Source organism: Gekko japonicus, unplaced genomic scaffold, assembly GCF_001447785.1.
Source record: "Gekko japonicus isolate JY-2015 unplaced genomic scaffold, Gekko_japonicus_V1.1 scaffold1438, whole genome shotgun sequence".
NCBI classification, from domain to species: domain Eukaryota; kingdom Metazoa; phylum Chordata; class Lepidosauria; order Squamata; family Gekkonidae; genus Gekko; species Gekko japonicus.
The window spans coordinates 104409-116740 of record NW_015172047.1 but is presented as its reverse complement, the minus strand read 5'-3'; the positions used below and the strand labels follow the sequence as shown (position 1 = coordinate 116740).

Sequence of the window (12332 nt, the reverse complement as noted above, 5' to 3'; positions counted from 1 at the left end):
CAGGACATTAGAACCCCTCCCACTGTTGACCCCCCCCCCAAGCACCAAGAAGACAGAGCATCACTTGCCCCAGAGCCCCTATCTATACCTTGTGGCTAATAGCCACTGATGGACCTCTGCTCCATATGCTTATCTAATTCCCTTTTGAAGCCGTCCATGCTTGTAGCCGCCACCACTTCCTGTGGCAGTGAATTCCATGTGTTAATCACTCTTTGGGTGCAGAAGTACTTCCTTTTATCCGTTTTAACCCGACCGCTCAGCAATTTCATGGAGTGCCCACGGGTTCTTGTATTGTGAGAAAGGGAGAAAAGTACCTCTTTCTTTACCTGTTCTTTCCCATGCATAATCTTATAAACCTCGATCATGTCACCCCTCAGTCGTCTTTTCTCCAAGCTAAAGAGCCCTAAGCGCTTTAACCTTTCCTCATAGGGAAAGTGTTCCAACCCTTTTATCATTCGAGTTGCCCTTTTCTGCACTTTTTCCAAAGCTATAATATCCTTTTTAAGGTGTGGTGACCAGAACTGCACACAGTATTCCAAATGAGGTCTCACCATTGATTTATATAGGGGCATTATGATATTGGCTGATCTGTTTTCAATACCCTTCCTAATAATCCCCAGCATAGCATTGGCCTTCTTTATTGCAGTCACATACTTCACACACAGAGCCCCTTCAGCTTCTGCATCCCCTTTTTATAAATGTCAAAACATGAAAAAGTGAACCAGGAAAGAACGACAAAATTGCTGTTTTCGTTATTTGGTTCAATCCACTGGTTAGTAAAAATACAGCATTCGCTTTCCTCAATGAAGCGGGAAATTTCCGGCGACCGTACATGTGAAAAAGCAGGAGGACCTATCAGCGTGGTGGCTGAAATCGCTTCTCCTTGACACAGTGTGAGACGCAAGGCTTTGCCGCAGTCAGGGGACGTGACGTGAGGGAGATCCAATCTATTCCTTGCCTTGGTTTTAATGATGACCACTGTAGAACAGGCAGCCTCAGGGCGCAATGTTCCCTCTAAGCTGTGGAGTCTTGTGAGCAAAAATTCTCCTTTGTGAGCTACTGGCATTAAAGTTGTGAGCGAGCAATCTGGCTGCTGCATGAATTAATTTGCTCTGGAGCCATCCTTCCTGAGCCAGGACAAAAACGTGTGAGCCGGAGGCTAAAAAACTCTGAGCTAGCTCACACTAACTCAGCTTAGAGGGAACACTGCTCGTGGGATACGTTGAGAGGAACCGGACTTGGAGGACTCTGCCAGAGAGAATCAGGCATTCATCACCACCTTTCACCAAAATGATACCAAGTCGTGAACAACCTATTTCAATGCAATATCTTCTTGCAACGTCAGGAACTCTACTTTTGCCAGACTATCCTTATCTTGGATGACTTCTGCACCCACTGAAAAAAATCTCTGACCACACACATTCACCTGATGGTGTTCCAAACTAGGGAAGTCTCCACTGATGGACTGTAAGGTAAGTGCTGAATGACAACAGCAGCAAATGAGACCTTCTCTTTGGCCTCCTCCAGCAGAATCATCAGTTCTGATAACATCAAGACAACATCCGCCTGAAGTCTATGCCTGAAGTCTATGTTGGCAAAGTTGGAGCTCGCCAAGAAAGCCAGGAATCTCGTCTTGAGCTATCAGAATATACACTATACTTCCATGGTGAGAGATCCGGCTGGCTGACCTCCGTGAAACATCTGCTGCAAGACAGATTAGCTTTAGAATGTATTTACGGTCCGCTATCTTTGCATGAAAGTTCTTGCCCTGTAGCCATTCTCCCACCTTCTAAGAACGTGGCAAAACATTTTCTCACTTCCAGCAAAGTAGCCTTCTGAAGACATTATGTGAACCGTTCCACCCACATGAACTGGGAATACAGTTCATGTACACACAAGGCAATGACTCCAAGTATAGGAGTCACTGTCTTGTGTGTACATGGGATTTGCCATGTTCCGCTTCCTTTCATGCAAGCCGTGTTTTCCAGGGCTGTGGCTTATGTGAACAGAAGCTGTATGAGTATGGAAACTCTGCACAAGACAACCATGAGTATTGGGCGATCTGCAGGGACCCGCACGTTCCCCATACATGCAGATGGCAGGTTCCTCATTCACATGAAAGAAACAGAATGGAACATCAGCAGAGTGCTATGGCTTAAGACTTTCCCCTTGATGACCACAAATGCCTATATAAAACTGGAGTGCATTGAATGTATGTTCTGCAGTGGTCATCAATAAAACCAAGGCAAGAAATAAACGTATGTTTAGACTGGAGAGGAGAAGACTGAAAGGTGATATGATAACCATCTTCAAGTACTTGAAGGGCTGTCATATAGAGGATGGTACAGAGTGGTTTTCTGTTGCCCCAGAAGGTCGGACCAGAACCAACAGGTTGAAATTAAATCAGAAGAGTTTTTGACTAAACATTTTGACAGTTAGAGCGGTTGAACAGGCTTCCTCGGGAGGTGGTGGGCTCTCCTTCTTTGGAGGTTTTCGAACAGAGGCTTAGATGGCCATCTGACAGCAATGCAGATTCTGTGGATTTAGGCAGATCACGAGAGGGAGGGTAGGAAGGGTTGCCTAGTTAGTTCTCGTGGCCCTTTCTTACATGCCCAGGGAAATGTTGATCACCACTTTGGGGTCAGGATGCAATTTTTCTCCAGGCCAGTTTGACTAGAGATCTTGGAGGTTTTTTGCCACCTTCTGGGCATGGAACAGGGGTCACTGGATGTTGGGGGGAGGGTATTTGTGAACTTCCTGCATTGTGCAGGGGATTGGACTATGGAGGTCCCTTCCAACTCTATGATTTTATGATTCTATGCATTTAGCTCCAGCCTCCTCACATAATACTTTGAAAATTCCGGAGTTTGGGGCACTGCTTCAGGTATGATTAACCATGTCTGCGATGAAGCTACTGAAATCAACATCTCCCAGGGAAGCATGTACATGCCTAAAGCACCTTCATGAAGCATCTTGTGTGTGACTTGTGGGGAAAACCTATATCTTAACAACTGGAACTCAGAACGAGTGGCCATCAACAGTGCCCCTTAAGTACCTATGGCAAGTGACTTTGCTCACCCAGCACCGTGTGGGAGATGCAATTCTTCCATGTCCTGAATACATCTTCGAGGTCAACAATTCAGAGAAGAAACAGTTCTCCTCTACGGACTCAACTTTCAGGAACACATGGCATTGTTCACGAGCGGCAAAGGCCTGTTGATTCACACAGTTGAAGTGCAAATGAGGGCGTTGCTTTCATTTCCACAAATACTGGATTGGGGGGGGGGGAGAGGCTTCATTCATCCTTTTAAACATGCTTCTCACATCATCCTTTCAAGGAGAGCCTGGGTTCATCTTTCTCGATTGTTTGCGACTCCCCAAGGCCAAGTCTCACGGCATCTACTATACACACCTCAACAAGATCCTCTCCGATTGTCTGCGACATCCTGCATTCAGCCACAAGGCAGCGGCGCAATCGGAGGTTTCGAGAACCGGCTTTTACCGCTTTGTGCAGAAGTCGTCCAATTGAAGGCATGTGGGGAGATTTTTGGAAAGCGCTCCTTCCCTTCAGTTCAGTGTGTGTTTCCCCGCAAAGCCTTCACGACTTCCGTCAGAGTGGCCCTTTAATTTGCTAGGCTTCATGCTCTCCGCACTAAGGGCTTTTATCGCAAAGAATGCATTGAAGGCTTTTCAATGAACTTGTCAACAGCGCTTGTGAAGCCCCATTGTAAAAAAAAAAAAAATCTGCTGCTTTGTCTGGCGGCTTCTTTTCTGATGCCGTGATCGTTATGTCTGGGTGCCTGCGGTTCCAAGGGCTTTTGCCGCCACTACCCCCCCTTCTCAATTGAAGGCAGAGGGGGTTAAATTCCGGGTAAGGCCAGGGTCTGTCCAGAGCTCCGGAGGCAAAGGAATCAACAAGTAAGGAATTCCTGTGCTTTAGCAGTGGCCCTGCTTCCCTTCTTGGCACACTGCAACAAAGAAGGAATCTGCCGATTGCTGGAGGTATTCAGCTGGGTCCTAAAAGCTGCCTTGTACATTTTGAAAAGCACTGACGTTGACAGCCCAGACTAGCACAGTCTCATCAGATCTCAGAAGCTACGGATGGTCAGCCCTGGTTAGTATTTGGATGGAGACCACCAAGGAAGTCCAGGCTGGCTATGCAGAGGCAGGCCATGGGAAACCTGTTCGTCCCTTGCCTTAAGAACATAAGAGCATAAGAGACGCCAGTGTTGGATCAGGCCAAAGGCCCATCCAGTCTAACACTCTGTGTCACACAGTGGCCAGAAATACCAGTGCCATCAGGAGGTCCACCAGTGGGGCCAGGACATTAGAAGCCATCCCACTGTTGCCCCCCCCAAGCACCAAGATGACAGAGCATCACTTGCCCCAGAGTCCCTATCTATACCTTGTGGCTAATAGCCCCTGATGGACCTCTGCTCCATATGCTTATCTAATTCCCTTTTGAAGCCATCCATGCTTGTAGCCATGCTTGAAAACCTATGGTCCATGCTTGAAAACCTACGGTCTCTCTCTCTCTCTCTCTCTCTCTCTCTCTCTCTCTCACACACACACACACACACACACACACACACAAAGCACAGAGCAATACCGTCCTAGCAACACTCCTGCTAAAGGTAAAGGTTTCTCTTGCTCAAAAGCCAGTCGAATCCAACTCTAGGGGGCGGTGCTCATCTCCGTTTCCAAGCCGAAGAGCCAGCACTGTCCGAAGACGTTTCCGTGGTCATGTGGCCAGCATGACTAGATGCCGAGGTGCATGGAACGCTGTTACCTTCCCACCGAAGTGGTCCCTATTTATCTACTTGCAATTTCGAACTGCTAGGTTGGCAGGAGCTGGGACCAGAGATGGGAGCTCACTCCATCATGCGGCACTCGGGTCTCGAACTGCTGAATTACTGACCTTCCGGTCTGCAGTTCAGTGTCTAAACTACTGAGCCACCGCAGCACCACTCCTGCGACTGGTGAGCAAATGCTTGTTATCCCTCCAGTGTTAATTACCCCCCTGGGTAATTACACCAAATGAAGACTCCAGGTAGAGGTGCAGGATGTAATCTGTGACCGAAATCCCCATCATGACGGGGGAGAGCTTCTATATTGCAGAGAGTCTGCACCTCCTGTGTCAATTCCTCTTTCGTTGAAGAAACACAGGGGGGGATATCACAAGAAAAGAAAGCACAGGACATGAAACTTAATAAATCCAAAAATCACCACTTCCACCCATCAGTGAGTTGAAAAAAATCCTTTGGATCGTAAACTCTTAACAAAAAATACGCTTTCCTAATGACAACACAGTGCAAGGGTCATGTGGGGGAGTGGGAGGGAAGTAGCCATGGATTTCCTGCATTGTGCAGGGGGTTGGACTAGATGACCCTTGGGGTCCCTCCCAGCTCTATATTTCTGTGTTTTAACTCCATCATCACTTACTTTCTAAAAATGTGACCTCTGCAGAGGGTGTGACGGGAGCCACAACAGGAAGATTCTCTGTTCTCCCCTCAGCTTTCCAGCAATGCCTTTGACCCAAAAGCTAAACTCTGTGAAGAAGACAACTCCACAGACTCTCCGGTCTGGGAAATTACCTTGGACGAGCAGGCGGGTGGTGTGCATGGCCTCTCCTTGGATACTGTAAGCCCGGCAGGTGTAAGCACCTCTGTCATCCCGATTGATGGACATAACAGTCAGACTCCCATCGCTAACCTGAGAAATGAGAAGAAAAGTTTGACGTGCGAAATAACACAAGACGGACACCCACCCAAGCACAGAGCTGTGTCCACGTGGGCCACAGAGAGTGAACTACGCCTTACAACACACACAGGGCCACTGGAACGACTCCTGGAGATCCCTAGACGAAGACACTCCCCACCACGTCATCGTTAATATGTGGCAGATCTCCTTCTTGGAGAGAGGGTATGCTATCCAAAACCTAGTATGCTGCCACCGCAGGCCAATTTACAATCCCAGCACATAAGCTGTTTTATTTCCCTGTCCTATGCTTAGCATGCCTGGAAACAGAAGGAAGAGACCAGGGCAACATTATGAACCTCAAGCTCTGGGAGGGAGAGACAGGCAGAGGATGGGGTTGCCATAGAGGCAGCTATGCTCATCCTTTCCCTGCCTCTGACTGCCCCCCCTCTCCTCCCCCCCTCCCTCCCCTCCCTCGCTGCCAAAACTGATGTTCACTTCGCTCAGGCCTTCCATTTCAGTTTATAACAAATGACTCCTAATTACTCTCATTAGCGGCCAGCGCCCGATTCCAAAGGCTGATTTACCAATTACGATTCATACGAAATTCCTGGCTGAGGGAAAGGAAGGAGGGCTTTGCGAGAGGAAATGGGAGCTTTTGGGGGCAGCAATGGCGGCCTCCTCCTGCTCCTCTGGTTTGGCCAAAAGCAAACCGGGGCACTGTGTCCCTTGGGGGGGTGGGGGTGGGGCACCTCAAGGATCCTGGTGCCATCGACCCATTCCTTGAGTAACCACAGATTTTTTAAAGGGGTGGCATAAAAAAAAGAAAGAAATCTCCTTACGCCACAACACTCATGTGTTTGCTGAGGTCACGGATACAGCATAGAAGAAGAGAAGTGACGAAGAGATTGGATTTATCCCGAAGGAGTCTCCGAGCGGCTTACAATCTCCTTTCCCTCCCCACAACAGACACTCTGTGAGGCAGGTGGGGCTGAGAGAGCTCTCTGGAGAACTGCCCTTGAGAGAACAGCTCTGAGAGAACTTGTGACTGACCCAAGGTCACACCAGCAGCTGCATGTAGAGGAGTGGGGAATCAAACCCGGTTCTCCCAGATTAGAGTCCATGCTCCTACCCAATACACCGAATTGGCTAGATGGTTTTAAAGGGGGATTAGACAGATTTATGGTGGATAGGTCTTTCCGTGACTGCTAGCCATGGTGCCTACAGGGGACCTCCATGTTCAGAGGCAGTAAAACTCTGAATACCAGTGCCAGGAGGCAATACCAGGGGGGAAACCTCAGTCTCTATGTCCTGTTTCTTGGCCCTCCAGAGTCACTGGTTGGCCACTGTGCGGAACATGAAGCTGGATTAGATAGTCTGATCCAGCAGGGCTCTTCTTATGTTCCTGGGTTGCCAAAAGATTCTGTTTGTTTCCAGTTCAAAGACCTCTGATAGCCCTGACCTGGATAGCCCAGGCGAGCCCGATCTCGTCAGATCTCGGAAGCTAAGCGGGGCCGAACCTGGCAAGTACTGGGATGGGAGCCCTCCAAGGAATACCAGGGCTGGGACATGTCCAAGCCCCACTAGGGGTCACCAGAAGTCAACTATGACTTCAAGGCATACACACATCACACAGACACAAAATACTCACACACACACACATAAAAGGATCTCTGATAGAGGGGACCGGAAAGACCTTTCTCTGCTGGGCAGAGCAGACAAGAGACAGTCAAGCGGCTAACATTCTGACTCCGCATGTGCTCGGAGACTGTTTTGTACTGAAAGAAAAGTTGCAAATGGGTTTGTGAGCTGCTCTCAACATTGGCAATACAGCTAGGAAAAATTCTCTGGATAAGAAGCCTGGACTGTGCAGCCGAATGACACCCTTTGGCTTCTTAGGTGTCCCATATACAGAACAGATGTCCTGAAGTCTGCACAGCTTACGACTCCCCAGGCTGAACCCAACCGCAACCGGTTGCGCTGGCCGGTCAGGCCAGGTTGCGCTGGCCGGTGCAAAACGAGAGCATCGTCCAGCACCTGGTGGGTGGCCATACATGACCGATTCTGCTTGCTTCCTCACAAGCCAATCTAATTAGCAAAGCTTTCTGAAACTGCATGCTAACTATCATTTGGGATAGTTCCCAGAGGCCAGGTAATATTGCTTTCAAGTCTTTGAGTCAGTAAGCGAACCCGTGTGGCGTACTGTTAAGATCTGAGGGGCCCAGGTTTGAATCCCCCCCCCCCGCCACGGAAGCTTGCCCCCACTCCCAAGGTCTCCCAGTCTAACCAACCTCACAGGGTTGCTGTGAGGATAAAGTGGAGGAGAGGAGGAGGATGTGAGGTGCAGTGGGGGGAGAAAGGCAGGGGACGATGAAGTACATACAAAGAAGAAGAACTAAACCATAAGTGGGCTGCTCTCTAGCCATCTCTGGCTTAGTTAATAGAAAGCTGGCTCAAACCAAGTGAGACCATTTCGACGAGTGTCGAGCGTCGTCTACTTTTGCCCTGCAGAAGGACTCTAGTGGTGGAGGAAGAGGCTGTTCCCGGCCCTGCTGCCTGAGACTCACTGAGCGGAGATCACAGAATCGTAGAATCAGAGAATCTCACAGAGTTGGAAGGGGCCACACGGGCCATCTAGTTGAACCCCCTGCTCCATGCAGGATCAGCCTAAAGCAGTGGTGGCAAACCTATGGCACGGGTGCCAGAGGTGGCACTCAGAGCCCTCTCTGTGGGCACGCATGCCATTGCCCCAGCCAGGCCCAGACCGTCGTTAAAGTGTCGAATTCTCTGCCAAATAATTTTAAGTAAATGAAAGCATTTGGGATGGCTTTCCTTGCTTTGTTTGGATCATCTTAAGTTAATGTCTGAGTTGTTTTCTAAAGTAAAACCCCAGCATTCAGGTTAAATTGCCGTGTTGGCACTTTGCGATAAATAAGTGGGTTTTGGGTCGCAGTTTGGGCACTCGGTCTCTAAAAGGTTCACCATCACTGGCCTAGAGCATCCCTGACAAGTGTTTGTCCAGCTGCTGCTTAAAGACCACCAGTGAGGGGGAGCTCACCACCTCCCTAGGCAGCCCATTCCACTGCTGCACAACTCTTACTGTCAAAACATTTTCCCTAAGATCCAGCTGGTTTACCTTCCCGCCCTTAATTCAAACCCAGGATTGCGAGTCCTCTCCTCTGCGGCCAACAGGAACAGCTCCCTGCCCTCCTCTAAGTGACAGCCCTTCAAAGACTTCGAGAGAGCAATCCTGTCCCCTTTCAACCTCCTCTTCTCAGCCTTTCCTCATAGGGCTTGGTCTTCAGGCCCCCGATCAGGATTGAACCTGGCACCTTCTACATGCGCGCAACGCATGCTCTGTGAGCAACCTATGGGCCCCTCGGGACCACAAGCTTACCTGATATTTATTGTTGGCACCTAAGAGGTCCCCCTCCTTCATCCAAGTGACGGTTGGTTTTGGGTTCCCAAAAGCCATGCAGGTCAGAGTGATGCTGCTGCCTTCTTTTGCCTCTACGTATTGGGGGGGAGTTTCTGTGAAGGTGGGGGGAGCTGCAGGGGAGAGGGGGGAGAGAGAGAGAGAGAGGAGTCAGGAGGACGCCTTCTCCTTTGCCAAGGCCTTCGGTTGTGTGTTCCTTTCTGCCCGGCCCCAGGCAACTAAAAAACACCCCGATATTTTCCCACTTTCCACGTTTCCTCCCACCTTGCTGTTGGCTCCACCGCCGCTTAATCTCCTGACTTATTTGCCAGTTTTAAAAATAGGCCGTGCTGCTATTTTTACTACGATATTCACTGCTACCTTACATCTGATTTTATTACTGCTTTTTTTTTTTAATTGACTTCTACGCTGGTGGTTCTAGGAGTCTGATGAAGCTACAGTTCTTAGTTGGATGTTGTGAGCCCCTGTGGAAATAATCAGGTATAGACTTGGGTATAAACAACTGCGGAGTTAGCTTGCAGAAGTCATTGCAAAGATACGATTGAGGGGAGAGCGGGGAGGGGAACTGGTACGAAACGGTGGAAGCAACTTTGGAGGATGGCGTTACTCTGGATCGCCAGAAAACTCCTCTCTCATTGGAAATGCAGGTTTCGTCCCACTGCGTTATACCCACCACCAGCCCACGAGCATTCCAGGTTAAATAGTTTCCATCAAGACACACAAAGCCTCTGCAGTACAGATACTAATTTGCCTTTTGATTAAAGCACGCTCTTCGCAGAATTACACTATAGGCCTAATCATAAGTAGCTGTTAAGTCCAATTTTCTAGGAAGACGTTGCGGCAATCTCAATCGGCTCTGAAAAGAATTGATTTCTTGGTGCCCGCCCTCCCAAAAACATTATTAATTTTTTTTTTAAAGGAAAATAAACTGGGCTAATGTGCTTGCCGAGTGGGGGGGGAGAGGGAGGGATCCTGCTACACTCCAAAGGAATATGAGTTACTTTACATTTTCACTGTTGGGTCTAGAGGATTAAGATTGTAATAAGGTTATTAAAAGCCCAGAGGGCTTGACGTCACTTGGAAGGAAGGAAAGATTCCTCGGGAGCTGCAGTGTCTTACTGGTATTAGGTTACGGAAAGAGGCGCTGTGAGTATCATGGGCTTGTGGCTTCCAATGTGAATTAGGGATGCTGCAGGGTTTAGCTGGATTCCAGCCAGAATACCGGCTGAGGTGGAAACATGCTCAGGGCAGAAATGTGGCAGGCAGGTTCTGGCCTCATTCTGGAAACAGCCAGAGAGTGCTGGCACGGGAAGGATTTTGCAACTCTTTTTGCTGCCTCCTTGCATGCCATGGCCTTGGGCACTGGAGGCGAGGATCGAGCAGGGTTCTCCGCTTTGACGTTGTGCACCATTTATGTGCCATCGCTGCCCCCCAGAATTTTACAATCGTGAAATTTTAACAGGCACACTTGGTGTGGGGAGACAGAAAAGGGCGTTTGACTCGGCTCGATTCGCACAGGGGAGGAACAAAATCAAAACCGGGATTTTGGACGTCAAGCGGTGAGACAGCTACATTTGGTAGTGTTTCTAGGGAAGACGGGATATTTGTAATACCAATGAGCATTCCAGGTGTGTATTTCTGATGTGTGAAATGTCCGGAAATGCTAGTCCCCGGTTTCTAATCCAAGCAGGGGAAAGAAAAAAGAGCTTCCCATTCCGGCTCCAGACAACTATTGGAAACCTCATTAGTTCTTAAATGTTGAGCTCCCCAACCTCCACCCCTCGGACAAGTGAACCAGACACAACTCAGTTTATTTCTCATGATTCATTAAGTTTGCACAATGAAGCCAGACTGGCAGGTCTCACTTTCTGCAGCTCACAATGCTGTAGTGTCTGCGTTGCCAGCGACGTCTGAGAAGCCCCACACAACAAAAATTCAGGGCGGCACACTTCAAAATGCTTTAAGCATTTTTGTTCTTTTAAAGCACAAACAGACAACATTGTCAAGCACGGTTTCCCTACCAGAAAACAGGAGAGCAAAGAAGTTCAAAATAAGTTTCAAAAAAGACCCAGAGACTGCAAAGGCTTTGCACTTGGTGTAGTGGTTAAGTGCGCAGACTCTAATCTGGGAGAACCGGGTTTGATTCCCCACTCCTCCACTTGCACCTGGCTGGATGGCCTTGGGCAAGCCATAGCTCTGATAAGAGCTGTTCTTGAAAAAGAGCAGTTTCTGTCAGAGCTCTCTCAGCCCCACCCACCTCACAGGGTGTCTGTTGTGGGGAGGGGAAGGGAAAGGAATTTGTAAGCCGCTCTGGGACACCTTTGGGTAGTGAAGGGCGGGGTATAAATCCAATCTCTTCTCTTCTTCATCTTCCTCTCATCTCCTGCTTGGGCCAATGTATCTTGGCAATTTTAAAAAGCTAATGCAGGTGATAAAGTTAACACACTGATATTTCAGTTGCATTCCCTATTTTGCTTCGCAGAGTCCTGGAGAGAATCAAAGAAATCAAACCTGCTTTTAAACTCTGGCCCAGTGAGTTACTTTAATGAGGGACATGAGACTACATTTGTAAAGGTAGAAGGTTTTGCCATTGGTTCGTTGAGCAGAGTCACAGCTCCCCAAGGTCTGGAAAACGACATTTCCCTCCTACTTGAAATCCTCTAACCAGAGATGCCTGGGCTGAATTTCATATGCGACAAATGTACACTGCCATTAAGCTACAGCTGTCCCCATAAATCTATCAGCCTTTCTCAACCGGTGTAAGAGTTGAACCCACAGATCCATGCCTGATCAAAGCAGCAGGAGTTCTGCTTTGCAGATGTCTGCATGCTAATGTTTAAGGTAGAGCTCTCAGCTTGCTCTCGGCATGGGGAAAAGGGGATTTGAAACCGCAACCCCACAGACTCAAGGGAGAGCAGCTGGACTGAGCCAGTGAGTCATTCATTTAGAAGAAATGCTCCAGTTCTGGCATATCTGTTCGTTTCAGCTCTAAAAGCATTCTGTGTACTGACAGGAAGATTCAAAATGGGCCAGTCCGTTCCAAGAGCGTTTCAGGAGCCCAAAGTCAGCACCAGTCAGAATTTCCATCTACGGTCAACAGGGATGTAACCGCAACCCCCTCTTTATCCCACATTCTCCCCTTGTGCCTGTCTAAGAGGTGTGAAATAGCTGGCAGTGATCAAAGAAAATGGGGGGGAGG

The 12332-nt window shown here is 48.7% G+C and overlaps 1 protein-coding gene across 1 annotated transcript in view; it reads right to left on the bottom strand.

Moving 5' to 3' along the window:
• Nucleotides 1-12332, bottom strand: part of LOC107118399 (protein turtle homolog B-like) — a gene marked incomplete at its 5' end in the record, with an annotated part of 109212 nt that overhangs the window by 80025 nt on the left and 16855 nt on the right. The window contains 2 exons of the mRNA XM_015420727.1: nucleotides 5595-5712; nucleotides 9095-9246. Of these exons, the coding sequence (XP_015276213.1) occupies nucleotides 5595-5712; nucleotides 9095-9246 (270 nt within the window). The remainder of the gene's footprint in view (nucleotides 1-5594; nucleotides 5713-9094; nucleotides 9247-12332) is intronic.